This window comes from Pygocentrus nattereri, chromosome 21 (genome assembly GCF_015220715.1).
Source record: "Pygocentrus nattereri isolate fPygNat1 chromosome 21, fPygNat1.pri, whole genome shotgun sequence".
Taxonomy (NCBI): Eukaryota; Metazoa; Chordata; class Actinopteri; order Characiformes; family Serrasalmidae; genus Pygocentrus; species Pygocentrus nattereri.
The window spans coordinates 35,715,235-35,734,254 of NC_051231.1; the positions used below are offsets into that span (position 1 = coordinate 35,715,235).

At 43.4% G+C, this 19,020-nt stretch overlaps 1 protein-coding gene across 4 annotated transcripts in view; it reads left to right on the forward strand.

Moving 5' to 3' along the window:
• Nucleotides 1–14,891, forward strand: part of irf6 (interferon regulatory factor 6) — a 15,099-nt gene extending 208 nt beyond the window's left edge. For 2 of the 4 annotated variants that reach the window (XM_017688704.2, XM_017688703.2), the window contains exons 2-8: nucleotides 1,782–1,957; nucleotides 2,141–2,336; nucleotides 2,460–2,555; nucleotides 10,379–10,600; nucleotides 11,099–11,491; nucleotides 12,570–12,688; nucleotides 13,383–14,891. In XM_017688704.2, the coding sequence (XP_017544193.2) occupies nucleotides 1,784–1,957; nucleotides 2,141–2,336; nucleotides 2,460–2,555; nucleotides 10,379–10,600; nucleotides 11,099–11,491; nucleotides 12,570–12,688; nucleotides 13,383–13,613 (1,431 nt within the window). In that variant the 5' untranslated portion in view covers nucleotides 1,782–1,783 and the 3' untranslated portion in view covers nucleotides 13,614–14,891. Of the gene's footprint in view, nucleotides 1,958–2,140; nucleotides 2,337–2,459; nucleotides 2,556–10,378; nucleotides 10,601–11,098; nucleotides 11,492–12,569; nucleotides 12,689–13,382 lie in introns of all 4 variants that reach the window. The other 2 variants (XM_037532546.1, XM_037532545.1) reach the window with 2 other exon arrangements.
• The last annotated feature ends 4,129 nt before the right edge of the window (nucleotides 14,892–19,020 follow it).

Sequence of the window (19,020 nt, forward strand, 5' to 3'; positions counted from 1 at the left end):
TACCCTTCTTCTTTAGCCATCCAGCTTCAGCAGATTCAGCCGAACGGAGATTCAGAGAGTTTAGAGGGTTTTAGTGAGGAGCAGAGCAGACTTCAGATACTCCACTACAGCCAAACTACAGCCACACTACAGCCAACTACAGGTACACTACAGCCAACTACAGTCAAACTACAACCAACTACAGCCAACTCCAGCTACACTACAGCCAAACTCCAGCTACACTCCAGCCAAACTCCAGCCACACTACAGCTACACTACAGCCAAACTCCAGCTACACTCCAGCTACACTACAGCCAAACTCCAGCTACACTACAGCTACACTACAGCTATACTACAGCTACACTACAGCTGAACTACAGCTACACCACAGCTGAACTACAGATAAACTACAGCTGCACCACAGCTAAACAGATGAACTACGTCCAACTACAGCTGAACTATAGCTGAACTACAGGTACACCACAGCTGAACTACAGCTAAACTACAGCCAACTACAGCTGAACTACAGCTACAGCATAGATGAATTACAGCTGAACTGCAGATACAGCACTCATTCCACTCCACTCCACTACATCACCACTGCTATTTTAGACACACCAATACTGAACTGATGGTTGTAGATCGGTACTCATTGTAGACTGATTTGTTATAGACTGATTTGTTGTAAATTGATACTCGTAGATCGGTACTCATTGTAGACTGATTTGTTGTAGATCGGTACTCATTGTAGATCAATACTCATTGTAGACTGATTTGTTGTAGATCGGTACTTGTTGTAGACTGATTTGTTGTAGATTGGTACTCGTTGTAGATCGGTACTCGTTGTAGACTGATTAGTTGTAGACTGATTAGTTGTAGACTGATTAGTTGTAGACTGATACTCATAGATCGATACTCATTGTAGCCTGATTAGTTGTAGCCTGATTAGTTGTAGCCTGATAGTCATTGTAGACTGATTAGTTGTAGCCTGATTAGTTGTAGCCTGATACTCATTGTAGACTGATTAGTTGTAGACTGATTAGTTGTAGACTGATACTCATTGTAGACTGATTTGTTGTGTGAATTGTGTAGATTGATGCTCATTTTTGAAACGTGGTTGTTCAGTGTTGCTTCTTTTATTAGTGACAGTCACCAAATCCTCAGAGAAGTGTAATCTGAATAATAATAAATATGGTAATAATCCAGTCATAAGAGCTGCAGTTCATAATAATAATTAAATTCTATCTATCAACAACAATGTCTTAAGTTTTAAGAGGGAAATTTTACAATAACACAGAGCTTTTGAACTGTCTGAAGAGAAGTTAAACCAATCAGAGTTAGCCAAACCTTGATGTGTTGTGACATCACAACCACAACTTCCTGGCAATCTTGGAATTCGGTGTTTGAGCCCTAAGCCAGAAAAAAGTGGATATTCTGATCTTCTTGGCCAAAAACAAGCTTGAACTTTAATTTCTAGAAAATATTCACAATTTTAATCACAGACTCAAAATCGGGAAGAAACATTGCAGTTAGATATTTTCCCCAAATCGTTCAGGTGAGTTATTAAAGCAGATCAGCGCGCAGCTGCAGAAGGAAGAGATGCAGATCCGTTTATTTATTAATACATTCATAGTTTGGAAAGATCCTGTTGTTACAGGTGGCTGTGTAAACATTTACTGATGGCCTGAAATGATCCAGAATATATCTGTTTGTATTGAGGTTAAGGATAAGAATGTTTTTCTGCGGAGAAGTTTTATCGGTGATCAGTAAGAGTGGTATGTCGACGCTCATGCCCCCCACAGAGATGTCGGTGCACCCCCGGCGTGTGCGGCTGAAGCCCTGGCTGGTGTCTCAGATAGATAACGGGACGTTTCCGGGTTTGGTGTGGTTAGACCGGGAAGCCAAACGCTTCCAGATCCCGTGGAAACACGCCACGCGGCACACGGCCCAACAGGAAGAGGAGAACACCATCTTCAAGGTCAGACCTGCTGCTATGGTAACCACACCATGAAGGGTTAGGGTTGGTTAGCTCGACTGGGGGGAGTGGGGTGGGGGCAGTTTAAGATTAAAAAATTTACACAAATGTGTGTCTGTCTTTGTGTGTATGTTTGTCTGTCTGTGCCTGTCTGTGCCTGTCTGTGCCTGTCTGTCTGTGTGTCAGGCATGGGCCGTGGAGACTGGGAAGTTTCAGGAGGGAGTAGATGAACCTGATCCGGCGAAGTGGAAAGCTCAGCTGCGTTGCGCCCTCAACAAGAGCCGGGAGTTTAACCTCATCTATGATGGAACCAAAGAGGTTCCCATGAACCCTCTGAAGATCTATGATGTGTGTGACATCCCTCAGCCTCTCAGCAACCCTGGTAACACACACACACAGTGTTCTGAGACTCTGATAAACTCATCAGTCTAAATTATGATGGTGGTTGTTATTATTATTATTATTATTATTATTATTATTATTATTATTATGTATGCTTGTTCAGGTTCTACAGGTTCAGCTCCTGCGTATGATTCTGATGGTGAGGATGATGATGTACCAGATACACCAGAACCCCCACCACCTCCATACCACCCGCCAGGTCAGTCACACCCCCGTGCAGGTGTTTACACTCCAGCCTGAATGCGTAGCAGGCACCGCGAGTCCGTCACCGCAAATGCGTCAACATTCAGTTAGCAGCTCCGGGTGCCCTAGGGAGAGTTAGCACCCCCTCGACTCCGGCGTCAGAGCCCTCACAGCGTGGTGAATGGGTGGCGACTTGGTGGTCTAGCCGGAAAGCTAAGGCTAATGCTATTAGAGAGGTGATTAAACAGGCCCAGACGATGTCCGATGCCATAATCTGCTCTGGCCCCGTCCCAATGCGGCGCGGCGCTGAGGCCTACAGCAGGCTTACGGCGTTAAACCGCTGGATGTCCAAGTGGTGTTCCGAAAATCAAGTGGGCTTTATAGACAGTTTTGAGGGCAAGCCTGGTCTTATAGTTAGGGATGGAGGAAGAATAAGGCAGAAAAAAGGCAGAAAAAGCCCCGTGGTACAACGATAAAACCCGCACCTTAAAACAAACAGCTCGGAAATTAGAGCGGAAATGGCGTCAAACCAAGCTGGAAGTGTTCCGCTCTGCCTGGAAGGACGGCCTTACAGAGGATAGAAATGCCCTCACTGAAGCTCGCTCAGCATATCTGGCCTCGCTGATCGAGAAAGTAGAATCCTAGAGTTCTGTTTAATGTGATTTCCCAAATCACACAAAATCAGGCAGGTACTGAACCAGAAATCCCAGCAACTCTCACTAGTGAAGTTTTTATGGACTTCTTTAATAATAAAATTGAAAATATTAGACGACAAATTCAACCCACAGTATCAAATTCAAATCCAGCTTGGCTGTCATCTGACTTGGCTGATATAGAACAAAACACAGCTGTAGAAAAGAGCCTGGAAACCTTTTACCCCCTCCCACAGCTGGAGCTAGAGAAGATGATCTCTTCTGCAAATTGCACAACCTGCACACTCGATGCAATTCCATCAAAATTACTCAAAGAAGTACTGCCAGTTATTATAAACCCTATCTCAACTATAGTAAACTCACCCCTTAGTCTGGGCCATGTTCCCAAAGCTTTTAAACTAGCAGTTATCAAACCTCTGATCAACAAACCAAATCATGATGTCACCGTTTTGTCCAATTACAGGCCTGTTTCTAACTTACCGTTTATATCTAAGATCTTAGAAAAAGCTGTGGCCCAACAACTTAGTTCATATCTACACAAGAACCATATATATGAAAAATTCCAGTCTGGATTCAGGCCACACCACAGCACTGAGACGCTCTAGATAAGATAACTAATGATCTTCTCGCCTCTGATCAAGGTTACATATCTCTCTTAGTGCTACTTGACCTTAGCGCGGCTTTTGATACAATAGACCACAATATTCTCCTAATAATAATAATAATACATTTTATTTAGTAATGGCGCCTTTCAAAGCACTCAAGGACACCTTACAACGGTTAAAAGAAGAATGGTAGAGTATAAAAGAGGATAAAAAACAAAAAACAAATAAACAGATAAACAAATCAACATACATTCAAATACTTTCATCCAGATGAGAAACAAGACAAACAGAGAAAAGTGGAGATGAGGAATCAGGAGTATGCAAGTGTGAATAGATGGGTTTTAAGCCGAAATTTGAAGGTAGTTAGACAATCAATATTGCGAATTTGGGTAGGAAGGGTGTTCCAGAGAGACGGGGCAGAGTGGCTGAAGGCTCTAGTTCCCACGGTGGACAAGCGGACTGGAGGGAGAGTGAGCTGGCCAGCTGACGAGGATCGGAGGGTGCGAGCAGGACTGTATGTCTTAAGGAGATCAGAGATATAAGAGGGAGCAAGTCCATGTAGAGCTTTGAATGTAGTTAGTAAGATTTTATACTGGATCCGGTAGTTGACAGGGAGCCAGTGGAGCTCTTTAAGGACAGGGGTGATATGTTCGGTTACAGGCGACCTGGAGATGATCCTAGCTGCTGAATTTTGAACTAACTGGAGTTTATGTAAGTGTTTCTGAGGTAAGCCGAAAAGAATAGAATTACAGTAGTCTAGTCTCGATGTTACTAATGCATGGACCAGAATAGCTGTGCAGGATTGGCTGCGGAATGGACGCAGTCTGTTAATGTTCCTAAGATGGAAGTAGGCTGAGCGTGTGATATTGGAAATGTGTGTTTTGAAGGAGAGATGGCTATCAAGAACAACTCCCAGACTTGTAACCTGGGAGGACGGAGAGACAGTGGAATGATCAAGATTCAGAGTGAAAGACTGACTTTTTGCAAGGATGTTCTTAGTTCCTACTAGGAGAATTTCAGTTTTATTGGTGTTTAACTGTAGAAAGTTTTCGGAGAACCATTTTTTTGCATGATCTAAACATTTTAACAGAGAGGAGGGTGGGAGAGTATCATTGGGTTTAGTGGAGAGGTAAAGCTGGGTGTCGTCAGCATAACAATGAAAATGTATTTTAAATTTCCTAAATATTTGGCCAATTGGGAGAAGATAAATTATGAATAGGAGAGGTCCAAGAACAGAGCCCTGCGGAATGCCACAAATGACTTTGGACATAGATGACTGGCAGTTCTTGAGGCGGATGAACTGGGAGCGATCATTGATATAGGAGGAGAACCACTTAAGCACAGTATCGGTGAGCCCAATAGATTTTAGACGATCAAGTAGTATTGGGTGGGAGATAGATCTAAAAGCTGCGTTCGACACTAAGATGATGAGAATCGTAAGCCGGCCTGAATCCGCTGCCACTAGAAGATCGTTGGTCACTTTCAGGAGAGCGGTTTCTGTGCTGTGGAGAGGACGAAAGCCAGATTGAAAGGTTTCATATAGGTTATTGTTACTAAGGTAAGTATGAATCTGAGTGTAGACAGTGTTCTCTAAAATTTTTGAAATAAATGGTAGACTTGAAATTGGCCGGAAGTTATTAAAATCAGTCTGATCTAATCCAGGTTTCTTAAGTATGGGAGTAATCATGGCCAGTTTGAGAGAGGCAGGGACAAGACCAGTTGAAAGAGAAGACTGAATGATAGCAGTAATAGGCGCACTTAGAGAGGAAGAGTTAATAGGTTATCTGTTGATGGATGTTTTGGATTTTTGAGTCAAAGAATGACATAAACATATTGCATAGATCAACAGAGTGCATTTGAGTAGATGATGTGGCCGGTGATTGCAGCATATTGCTTACAGAACAGAAAAGGGCACGGGTGTTGCCCTCAGAAGCCATGAACAATGTCCGGTAGTAAGCAGATTTTGCAGCAAAGATAGCTTCCTTGTAGTGCGTTAAGTGGCTGTTGTACATTTCCCTGTGTACTGTAAGTCCACTTTTCTTGAACAAGCGCTCGAGCTGTCGTCCCCTGGATTTTAGGTGGCGCAATTCGGCGGTGTACCATGGCGCACTACGAGCAAATGAAACTGTCCTTGTTTTTAGTGGGGCGAGTTTATCCAATAGGTCGTGTAGCTCCGTGTTATACTGGGATAAGAGAGTCTCTGGGGAAACAGATCCTGAGTTCCATTGTAGAGAACTCACTTCAGATGATAATAGAGTCTGATCAATGTTCTTTATATTACGGAATGAAATGACTCGGGAACTAGTTTCCACAGCAGGTAGTGTTGCAGTGAATGAAATCAGATGGTGGTCAGAGATGGGAAGTTCCGTGGCTGTACAGTTCGAAGCAGTGATCCCAGAACAGCAGATGAGATCAAGAGTATGCCCTTTGCAGTGGGTTGGAAAATCCACAAGCTGTTGCAGGCCAAATGTGTCGATGCATGACAGAGAAAGGTTAGAAAACATGGTTGGAGTCACAGGGGCGGCCCTATCATGGTTCAGATATTACCTACAATTTCCTACAATTTCATTGTAAATGAAATTATTACAGATCATGGTTTTAATGCTCTGTGCCTCACAGAAACGTGGATTAGACCCGATGAGTACCTTAGTCTAAATAAAGCCACTCCCGCAGGCTACAGCTACGCACACAGCCCTCGTTTAAGCGGCCGGGGTGGAGGTATAGCAACCATCCATGCTAAAGCTTTAGGCGTGAACCAGAAAGCAGGACCTACATTTTCTTCTTTTGAAGTTCTTGTACTTAATATACTTGAGCAAGGAACAAATAAACATTCATTTCTATTAATCACAATTTACAGGCCACCCGGTCCGTATTCGCAGTTCTTACAGGAATTCTCTGAGTTTCTATCAAGCCTAATAACGTTTTCAAATAAAATATTAATTGTCGGAGATTTTAATATCCACATCGACAACCCTCACGACACACTAAGTAAGGCATTCATATCTATCATAGACTCCATGGGATTCACCCAAATTATAAATGGGCCCACACACCACCTCAACCACACTCTAGACTTAATACTGACCTTTGGTGTAGACATAGATAACTTAGCCATTCTCCCCCAGAGCCCAGCCGTCTCAGACCATCACTTAATCTCATACAAAATCCAGTTTAGTGGTAATATGCGCTCATCACCATGTTATCAGGTTAAGAGGACTATAACTTCCTCCACAGCTGGCAGCTTTATCAGAAACCTCCCGCAGTTATCAACTTCAGTCAGCTGTCCATCCGATCCTACTGAGTTAGATACTATGACCAAATTCCTAGAGGATACTCTTCGATCTACGTTAGACAGTGTAGCTCCATTAAAAAGCAAAATAGTACGGCAGAAAAAACTCGCCCCGTGGTCTAATGATCACACTCGAGCTTTAAAACAGACAGCCAGACAACTAGAGCGAAAACGGCGTCTGACTAAACTAGAAGTGTTCCAGTCCGCCTGGAAGGAGAACCTTATAGACTATAGAAGAGCCCTTACTGCAGCACGTTCAGCCTGTCTCTCCTCTCTCATAGAAAACAATAAGAACAATCCCAGATTACTATTTAGCACAATTTCTAAACTAACAGAGAACAAAAGAGTCACTGAACCCCAGATGCCATCAGCCTATAGCTGCAATGATTTTCTGAATTTCTTTAGTGACAAAATTGAAAAAATTAGACAGACAATTCTGAACACACAGTTAAACTCCACAAACCTGGTGGCTTATAATTCCAGTCTAGACCCTGAGAATATTACAGTCACTGCAGAGGCTGGAATCGTTTACATTACACCAAGAAAATGAACTAATCAAAATAGTCTCTTCTGCAAAACCATCGACCTGTATTCTGGACCCGATCCCTACAGGTCTACTCAAGGAAATCTTACCAGAAATAACCAAGCCTATTCTGTCAATAATAAACTCCTCTCTTAGCCTCGGATATATCCCAAAAACTTTTAAACTTGCAGTAATTAGACCGCTGATTAAGAAAGCTAACCTCGTTCCCTGTGAACTATCAAATTATAGACCCATCTCAAATCTCCCCTTCATATCTAAGATCCTGGAAAAAGTGGTAGCAAAACAATTAAGCCCTTATTTGCATAGGAATAATCTACACGAAAAATTTCTGTCTGGTTTTAGGCCACATCATAGTACAGAAACAGCATTAGTAAAAATTATAAATGATCTTCTATTATTCACGGACCAAGGAAATGTGTCGTTGTTAGTCCTCCTTGACCTTAGTGCAGCATTCGACACAATAGACCACACTATCCTACTAGATAGACTAGAAAACCTTGTAGGGGTAACAGGAACAGCTCTTTCCTGGTTCAGGTCCTACCTCACCGATCGATATCAGTTTGTTAATGTAAAGGGTGAATCATCTGTTCGTGCAAAAGTAATTTATGGTGTTCCACAAGGTTCTGTTTTAGGACCTATATTATTTACAATATATATGCTACCACTAGGCACCATTATCAGTAAACACGGCATAAATTTCCACTGTTATGCAGATGACACCCAGTTATATATATCAAGTAAACCGGATGATAAAATTAAACTTGGCAAGATTGAGGACTGTATAAAAGACATAAAAGATTGGATGTCAAATAATTTCTGTTACTTAACTCAGATAAAACAGAGGTCCTGCTTCTTGGTCCAAAATTAGCCAGAAACAGACTGTCTAACTCAACACTAAAACTTAACAATCTCTCAGTTTCATCAAGCCTATCTGTTAAAAATCTTGGTGTCATGATAGACGCTGATCTCTCCTTCGACACACATATATCTAATATCACTAGAACAGCTTTCCTGCATCTCCGCAATATCGCTAAATTAAGAAATGCATTATCTCTACAGGATGCAGAAAAGCTAGTTCATGCATTTATCACTTCAAGGCTAGATTATTGTAATGCCCTGCTGTCTGGATGTCACAGCAAAAGCCTTAACAAACTTCAGCTGGTCCAGAACGCTGCAGCCAGAGTCTCACAAGAACTAGGAAGTTTGACCATATTAGTCCAGTTTTATCAACCCTGCAGTGGTTACCAGTTAAATTTTGCATTGATTATAAAATCCTATTACTGACTTATAAAGCTCTAAACGGGCTCGCCCCTCAGTACCTGAGTGAGCTCCTCTCCTACTATGAACCATCACGCCTACTTAGATCACAAGGTGCTGGCCTACTACTGGTACCTAGAATAAATAAAGCTACATCAGGGGGGAGAGCTTTCTCATACAAAGCCCCCCAGCTCTGGAATAATCTTCCTACCAATGTTCGGGAATCAGACACAGCCCCAATCTTTAAGTCTAGGCTAAAAACTTATTTGTACAGTCAAGCATTTGGTGATTAGTCTTCCCTGTCAGGTCTAGACCTGCTGGAGTCTCTGCTGCTCTGTTTTACTGTAATCTGTGGTCAGCCACTCTTTACAGTACTAACTCTGTTTTTTTCTTCTCCTTTCTCTGCCGAGCTGATCAGCTGCCCATCCTGTGCGCCTGATGCTGTTGCCTCTACTGCCTTGATTGGTGCCGCTGCTCACCAGCCTTCTGGACCGGTTTTGACCACCACTGAGCTTCTTGCTGTACAGCGCTGTGCAGTCCTCACCCTCAGATCTTCTCTTTCTTTTCCCACTTTACTATAATACTTCATACTAATAATGTTCGCTGTCCGGTGTCGACCATAGGAGGATGGGTTCCCCTTCTGAGTCTCAAGGTTTCTTCCTCTTGTAGGGAGTTTTTCCTTGCCACCGTCGCCGCTGGCTTGCTCATGGGGGCTCGGACCCGGAGTTTCTCTCTTCTTTTCTCTTCTCTCTGTAATACTGATTGTTCTGTAAAGCTGCTTTGTGACAACACCTGTTGTAAAAAGCGCTATATAAATAAATTTTGCTTGCTTGCTTGCTTGCTACCTATCAGAACGTTATCAGTTTGTTAGGGTAAACAATTTATCTTCCAATTATTCAAAAGTGAGATTTGGAGTTCCGCAGGGCTCTATATTAGGACCATTACTATTTACACTATACATGTTACCGTTAGGCACAGTTATAAGTAACCATGGCGTAAACATTCATTGTTATGCAGACGATACTCAACTGTACATATCAGCCAAGCCTGATGACCAATACAGGTTAAAGAAAATAGAGGACTGTGTAAAAGACGTGAAAGGCTGGATTTCACGTAACTTCCTCCTATTAAACAGTAACAAAACAGAGGTTCTCCTTCTGGGTCCAAAATTAGCAAGAAGTAAATCATCAGATTTAATCTTAAATCTCGCCGACTTTCCAGCCACACCTGGATCAGCAGTGACAGGCGCGAGATACCCGGTTGCAGGCGCGAGATACCCGGTTGCAGGCGCGAGATACCTGGTTGCAGGCACAGTCCAGCTCAGGCAATGTTTCTCAAACCAACATGCAAACCTGGCAACAAAACAATTTCTTTAAAAACATACTTTAGTTTGCTCAAATCTTAGGGATATTTATGATAATATATCATTTGTACTGAAGCAGTTCTGCTGAAAGAAAGAGCACTGTATGTGTATTTCTGTATGTGTTGCAGTGAGCAGCTCCCCTCTGGCCCCCCCAGTTTGGACACCCCCAGGCTCTGTATCACCCATGCAGCCCCCCAGCTGCACCCCAGCCCCTCCGGAGGTGTGGCCTAAGAAGGAGCCGATGGACATGGAAATGGACGTTCAGCCAACCGGCACGGAGCCACAGCCCATTTCAGCCATACCGGACACGCTGTTCACCACCCCGGAGACCTGGATCAGCTCCCTCCCCAGTGAGATCACCACGGCACTTTGATCAAGAGGAAACGGCCATTTAGGCAGCAATAAGATTATGAAGAAGTGATAAATATACATAAAGGATCATCATGTAGCTGCTTAATGATCACTGAACCTCTGCAAAGCGTGTTTTAGCCACAGATCTGCTGGGAATTGTGGCCTAAATGACGCAGCAGAGGCAGAAATCAGGGTGTATATCATTAAAACAGAGACGCAAGCTGAGACAGTAATGATAAGGATATGATCTCAGAGCATTTGTAGGGGAGATCTGCATATTAATTACGACCATAATTATGAGTTTGTTTAATTTATGGGTTTTAAAGACGATTAAACCGAGTCCGTTCTACAGTTTCTCATTAGACTGAATGAATAACCGACTCTAAATGTAGGTATTGTGATATAAACCGAGTCTGTTCAACAGTTTCTCATTAGATTTAAAGGGAATTTTAACTACTAGAGGAAATTAATAGCCTCTGTTGTGATTGTTTATTCAGTGACGGATCTTGAGGTGCAGTTTTATTTCCGTGGTAAGGAGATGTGTCCAGCGATGACGGTCAGTAACCCTCACGGCTGCCGGCTGTTCTACGGTGATCTGGGTCCGATGGTGAATCAGGAGGAGCTGTTTGGGCCGATTTCTCTTGAGCAGCTCCGTTTTCCCTCCACCGAGCAAATCAACAACGACAAGCAGCGCCTCTTCACCAACCGCCTGCTGGACGTCATGGACCGTGGCCTCATTTTGGAGGTCAGCGGTCACGACATCTACGCCGTCCGGCTGTGTCAGTGTAAGGTGTACTGGTCTGGACCCTGTGCCCCCAACCCTAACGCCCCAAACCTCATTGAACGCCAGCGCAAGGTCAAACTCTTCTGCCTGGAGACCTTCCTCAGTGGTCAGTACATCCAACTTATCCTGTTATAAACGAAACAATAGAAGCCGTATCGCCCCCTACGCTTCCTGTAGTGTATTACAGTCTGTCAGAGCGACTTTGTGGATCATATGAACATTATAGAGCTTTTTAAATGAAACAGTAGAAGCCGTATCGCCCCCTATGCTTCCTGTAGTGTATTACAGTCTGTCAGAGCGACTGTGTGGATCATATGAACATTATAGAGCTTTTTAAATGAAACGGTAGAAGCCGTATCGCCCCCTACGCTTCCTGTAGTGTATTACAGTCTGTCAGAGCGACTGTGTGGATCATATGAACATTATAGAGCTTTTTAAATGAAACAGTAGAAGCCGTATCGCCCCCTACGCTTCCTGTAGTGTATTACAGTCTGTCAGAGCGACTGTGTGGATCATATGAACATTAGAGCTTTTTAAATGAAACAGTAGAAGCCGTATCGCCCCCTACGCTTCCTGTAGTGTATTACAGTCTGTCAGAGCGACTGTGTGGATCATATGAACATTATAGAGCTTTTTAAATGAAACAGTAGAAGCCGTATCGCCCCCTACGCTTCCTGTAGTGTATTACAGTCTGTCAGAGCGACTGTGTGGATCATATGAACATTATAGAGCTTTTTAAATGAAACAGTAGAAGCCGTATCGCCCCCTACGCTTCCTGTAGTGTATTACAGTCTGTCAGAGCGACTGTGTGGATCATATGAACATTATAGAGCTTTTTAAATGAAACAGTAGAAGCCGTATCGCCCCCTACGCTTCCTGTAGTGTATTACAGTCTGTCAGAGCGACTGTGTGGATCATATGAACATTATAGAGCTTTTTAAATGAAACAGTAGAAGCCGTATCGCCCCCTACGCTTCCTGTAGTGTATTACAGTCCGTCAGAGCGACTGTGTGGATCATATGAACATTATAGAGCTTTTTAAATGAAACAGTAGAAGCCGTATCGCCCCCTACGCTTCCTGTAGTGTATTACAGTCTGTCAGAGCGACCATATGCACATATCAGTAATTTTACTTAGACGGAGTCAGTAATTCAGTAAAGTTTGTAATATATCTGTGTTTGTAGGTGTGATTGCACACCAGCGTGGTCAGTCTCCTGCCCTTCCTCAGTTTGATATCCACCTGTGTTTCGGAGAGGAGTGGCCAGACGGCCGGCCGCGAGAAAGGAAGCTCATCATGGTGCAGGTAAGATGGCCGTATGCAAAAATATAACAAATAAAAACAACTGCAGTATTTATTTTAGTATTTAGATCTGATCAATTTCTGTGTATTTCTGGATTTTCTGAGTGTAAATAAGTTCCATATCGTTTACCGAGACACACTCCTGCACACTTATTTACTGAAATCAGCATATTGGGAAAACATGATTTGTAAAACTCTAATATATTGAATATAATCAGTAACTGCATTTTGCAGTGTGCAGTATTGTGTCTCTATAGAGGACGTGGAGCTTATTTACACTCAAATCAATAAATACCTGGAACCTGTCCAGGGGTGCACAATCCTCTGCACACGACTGTACCTTGGTGTTGAACTGTTTAGAGCTCTGCCATCTGGCTGCGTCACTGCTGTCCATGTAATTTAACCACTTAGCATTAGCTTAGCTAGGAGGCTACAGCTCCAGTACCAGCCGCCCGAGTTCGCCTCCTCAGATTTGAGTCGCTGTCATCTGAAGTCGCGTCAGTGGAGCTTCGGTTGGTCAGTCGTGTCGTGTGGTGAGCAGAGCTGGTAGCGTGATAGCTGACCGCTTTGAGAGTGTAAACCCACCAGGTTTGTAGATGTTCCGTGTGGAATGGTTAATCTGCGTGTTCAGGTTAAAGGGGGTCTGATCTGTATGCCTGACCGTGACGGTGGTGTTAAGGTTCTCCTGTTTGTGCAGGTGACCCCGGTGGTGGCTCGGATCATCTGCGAGATGTTCTCCGGTGACGGCACGCGCTCATTCGACAGCAGCAGCGTCCGTCTGCAGATCTCCGTCCCCGACATCAAAGACAACATCGTCACTCAGCTGAAGCAGCTCTACCGCCTCCTACAGACGCACCAGGGACACGACACCTGGCCCCTCCCTCCAGGGGCCAATGTCCACCTGCCCACCGCCCTGCACGCTCAGTAACACTCTCTGGTAGACACGGTGGGTGGGGGGGCAGTCATGTAGCATAAAGAATATTTAGGTTATTGTACATTAAACTGCACGTAAACTACATATTGCTTGTTTTTTCTCTTATAACTTTTATATTTCATACTTCATTTTTACCTGACTCTCTTTATCCCTTAGATCTACCCAAGCGGTGCCCTTGAAACCGCCTATGATAATGAGCTCTCTTCTGATTGGCTGCCCTGTATGCAGTCAGTACTTTAGCATGACTAAACTGATGGATATGTGATGGGTGGGGCTAAAGTGATGTAGGCAGAGTGGGTGGGCATATGTAAACGAGTTGGTTTCCTGACATCATAAGAACAGTAAATTAGAAATTTTGCACATTTTGACTTTAATAGTGTTTAAATACTTTCAAAGGTCTTATTTAACAAAAGCAGCGATGAGGTCACTTAAAACATATCGATTAGCGTAAATCACGGTGCTCGTTACACTGAAACCTCAGCAGCCGTGCCGCGCTCACCGTTCTGGATGGTCGGTCAAAGTCTGTCCTGCAGCTGAGCTTTCAGTCTATTAATGATTGACGAGTTTGTGGCGGCGCAGCGGCGCTGAAGCAGAGCAGTGAAATATTCATATGTTCCATAAACTCGTTTCCTCTGAGCTGTGAGCTCACTGCAGCTGTGTGGTGTGGATCTATACAGGCTGTCGTTATTATACACGCTTAAGAACCTATAAGGATCTTCAAGGGTTCTTCTGATAGAAAATGGGCCCTTTTTGAAAAGGGTTTTATATAGTACCAAAAAGGGTTCTTCTGTTACAAGCTTGGTATCGAAATACTGGTACCCTTTTAGAACCATCTATATATTTAAAACACCTCAGTAAATTGTCCATGTGGTCTGTTAAAGACTGACCGCTTTGTTTTGGCCTAAATTATTTTGTGAGGTATTCGGACGTCAGAGCACAATTTCACTGCACTGGTGGCGAGCGGCCCCGCGAGCGGCCCGGCGAGCGGCTTTTAGGGGTCAGTAGAGTTGGTTTTAGCGGTGATTCTCTGAACATTCCCTGTTAATCTTAACATGCTGATTGACTCCTGTGGTGATGTAATCTCCTAAACCTGGATCTGTACATATATAATATATAAAGTGTAGATGAAAGTTTTAGTTGTAGTTTTCTGTATTTTGGGACTGCTGTACTGTTTTAAGTTTAAGCTCAGCTTTAATTTTGTTCTCATGTCATGTGATATGATTTAGTGTTTGCTTTTATAAATAAAATTATAATAAAGTTACCTCCTCTTTTCATCTGACACCCGACTGAATCAATTCTGTTGTTTTAATTGATGTGAATTCAAGACATTTCCCATAATTCAGTGTTGAGCTCTAAACAGAGGGATTCTGACGTCTTTACAGTGGTGGTGATGGGAACCAGGCGTCGCCATGACTACAACACAGATATAGACACTTTATTTACCATCCAGAACCTCCAGAGAACCTACACGAGTCTTCTGAGCTTATCTGGAATGTTGATGATGGAAAACAGTGGAAAATCTGGAATAATGAGTTTTCTTTGGGGACTATTTTGCCGCACAGCGCCCTGCATGTCTCCCTCCACCATGAATGGAGTTGAAGTTCTCTAAACTCTCATAAAACAGCATCTCAGTCATCAGGCAGTGAATTCAGAACCAGTTCATGTAGGAACTTTCTGTAGGAGCTTTTAGAGGGACGTCTGGTTCCCATCACCACCACTGTGAGGAGCTTTTAGAGGGACGTCTGGTTCCCATCACCACCACTGTGAACGGTTCTGACTCGGTAAGTTTATCTAGAACAGAGCGTTTCAGTTCATTATGCAGATAAATTTTAATTTTGAACAGTAATTTTGCTTTGATTGCCTGTTAAATATTTGTTAGGGTTAGGGTTCATAAAACACCTTCACTTTTAATGATCTGCATGGACTTCTCAGATGTTTGAAAGCCATAGAAGAAGCTTCAGATGTTTTTGTTTCTCCAAAAATCCCACCGAAACATTCAGCATGCTCAGAGACACTTTTTGTTTCTGATGAGTCTTCAGAGCAGCAGTGCTTGTTGAGGACTCACTGCTTAGAAGCCTGGTTCTCCAAGTCAGGAGGTTATGAATTCAAATCCTGCTCAGGAACCTTCAGGTCATGCTTTCATCTCCTCTCCACAGCATGCGGTGAGAAAAGATGTCTAGCACTGAGATGCCTTGTCTCGGAAGTTTATGGTTTTAAATTCTGACCAAGATTGAGGTCTTTAGTTGATGTTTTGCGCATCTTCACTGTAAAGCTGCTAATCTATAAGAAGCCTAAAGTCCAGTCTCTGTGATTGCGCTCCTGCTGCTCTGAGCTCTGAACTGTGATCAGAAGGTCGTTGGTTCAAGCCCTAAACAGAATCTCCTGCTCTTGGTGGTTTGACATGGATGAAAGACATGATTGGTCGGAAAAGAGTCCCTGTCTGTGCAGGCAGGTCTGGAATGTGTCGCTGGCTGAGAAATTTTCTGATGGCTTGAAAACTGAAAACTGAAAACGGACAGTTTCCCCCATCAGAGTGGGAGCAGCAGCTCAAACCACAGTCGACCTTAGCGAACGAGAGACTGACCCCATATGTAATCCTGAAGTTACAGCACCCTCTGCTGGTGACTGTTCTAAGAGGCAGCAGCTGGAGTGACGGTGCTTCATGTTAGAATCTGTCAGACATTAATCATAATTAATGAGTCCAGACCCAGTCGGCAGTCGCCACCCTGCAGAGTGTCTGAGCAGGAGAGATCATTCATCTGAGAGATCCAAACGTTTACAACCCACGGCAAAAATGATGGAATCACTACTGTTGGAGGAAGATCTTTCATTGTTTAATTTTGTAGAGAAAAGTGAATCACAGAGACATGCCACAAAACATTTTTCAAAATTCCAACCTTCTGGCATTAAGAAAACAATAAAAAAATAAATATATATATATATATATATTTGCTGTAGTCAGTTACACTTGGAACTGACTATGGAATCATTCAATTCTGAGGAAAGTATTATGGAATTGTGTTGTGATTTGCAGTTCTAAAACAAACACCTGCATCAAATTAAATCTGCTAATTCGTTTTCAGTTAAAGTGCGCACCCCTTGGAGAGCTGTTGCACAAAGTGGATTGATGTGAATCACGGCTCCAACACGGGACATGTCAGTAGAAACAAAGGAGAGATTTATAAAACTTCCTCAAGAAGGTAAATCATCACGGAATGTTACAAAAGACGTTGGTTGTTCCGGGTCAGCTGTGTCTAAAATCTGGACCAAGTACAAACAAGACGGGAAGGTTGTAAAAGGGAAGCACACAGGTAGAGCAAGGAAAACCTCAACGCGTCAGCATAGGAAACTTAAAGCCAAATGTCCTGAAAACGGAAAATGCACAACAATACAAATGAGAAAGAAGTGGGCGGAAACAGGAGTCAGTGTCTGAGACCCAACTATAAGAAATGGGAAAAATCTAGAAAAGCCCAACGAAAGGTTACAGTGGGCTAAAGCAGGCATGGACCGTGGATGACTGGATGAAAGGAATCTTCAGTGATGAATGCCAAGTCTGCATTGGGCGAGGCGATGATACTGTAACTTCTGTTTGGTGCCGGTCCAATGAAGTTTATACAGATACCTGCCTGGGGGAGCCAAGTGACCTTCTAACGGATGGCTGCCTGAATCTACTCATCCTCGTAATATATCATTTTATCCCACGGACAGACTGTTGTTTTATCATTTATTCAACGCCTAAAGTGCGGGAGACGTCTAAATCACAAGATAGCCGAGATTTTCCGCTTTTTAATGCTGCACAGCCTCAACGTGCTTGCACTGTCGAGAAGAAGAGCCTTGACGAACATGGCGACGTTAGCCAAAACGACCCAGTGCTAGCTGAAACACGAGGAATTGGATCCCGACTTGGACTAATAGACTTTCGGCTGGACAGCATCGACACACGCCTCAGTACCATCGGTAGCTCCATATCCACAGTCTGAGGCCGAGAACAGGATCTCCACGCCGGACGACTCGGCAGACACTCAGCAGGCCGCGATAGCTAAGCTGAGAGGAGAACTGTGTGTGAACGGCGTAAAAGTCTGAGAATAATCGGTTGACTCGAGAAAGCTGAGGGTTCCAATTTAGCAGAGTTTCTAAGAGAAATGCTCCCTGTTTGGCTGGAGCTTCCCGCCGACCTTAGCTTGGAGATCGAATGGGCGCACAGAGCACCTGCTGCGCTCTCAAACTCAAAGACGAAGAGACGGTACTCTGAGCTGCTCAGGTGAAATGACACGTCGTACATAACAACAGCACCGTTCGTATTTTCCAAGATTTTTCCGCAGAGGGAATGAGGAGTCGCCGGGAGTGCGAAGCAGTGAAAAATACATTCATATGTACCGAGGCTTTGCTTACCCTGCACAGCTGCGGTGTCTTTACACAGGGAAGACGCAGCTGTTCTCCACACCTGCTGCAGCCCAGGATTTCTTGAAAAGTCTTGAGGCCACACGCGCAGGAGTTGGTGGAAAAGTCTTGAATGATTATGGCTTTGCGAGTCTCTGGGGTGAATAGTTGAGATTCACCGGATTCGAGGTGCTGTTTAAATTGTACATTATATAATATACTGACTTCTGATTTGGTCCTTTGTTGGACTGTCTGGTCTAATAAATGGCGCTTCGTTGGATTTACGTTGTTTTTTTCTCCTTCCCCTGAAAGCTTGGTTTTATGGTATGCATACTGTTGACACAAATGATGTTTGTCTTTGCTTAGTTGTAGGTATTCCTTCTAACCCTATCACTACAATAAGTAATAGTTTTGGTTCTTTGTTTGCCTGTTTTTCTTCTTATAATGATGTATCTACTCTTATCCTTTTCCCTCTACTGGCGATCGCTGTACTGTCTGTCATTTTTCTTTCTGCCAATGGTTGGGACGGTCTCGGTTGCTCTGCTGCCGTGATTATGCCATTAGGGCACTATGCTTCATTTGTAGCTTTGTTACGACAGGGTTGGGAGGGTGGATATGGGTTTTACTGGGTTGTTTCATAGTTCTTAGATCATAAAAGGCACTCAACGTACAGTTTTTTATATGGGCCACATATATAGTCAATACACATGTTCCTTATCGATTAAGATGTGGATAGTCTATATTAATGTACTACATGGAATGTATAGGGTTTGGGTCATGCAGTTAAGCAAAAAAAAATGTAACGAGAAATAAAAAGAGAAAACCTCAATTCTTCAGGAGACACACCTTCCTGATGCAGAGCATTTAAAATGAAAGCGAGACTGGGTTGGGCTGGTCTTTTTCTCCTCTCAAAGCATCTACCGTTCATATGTGAATCTCAAATGAATGACCCCGAGGGAAGCTTTGTCTTAATCTCAGGTTTACTGTTGGGTCAACACATTAGCATACTTAGCGTCTATGC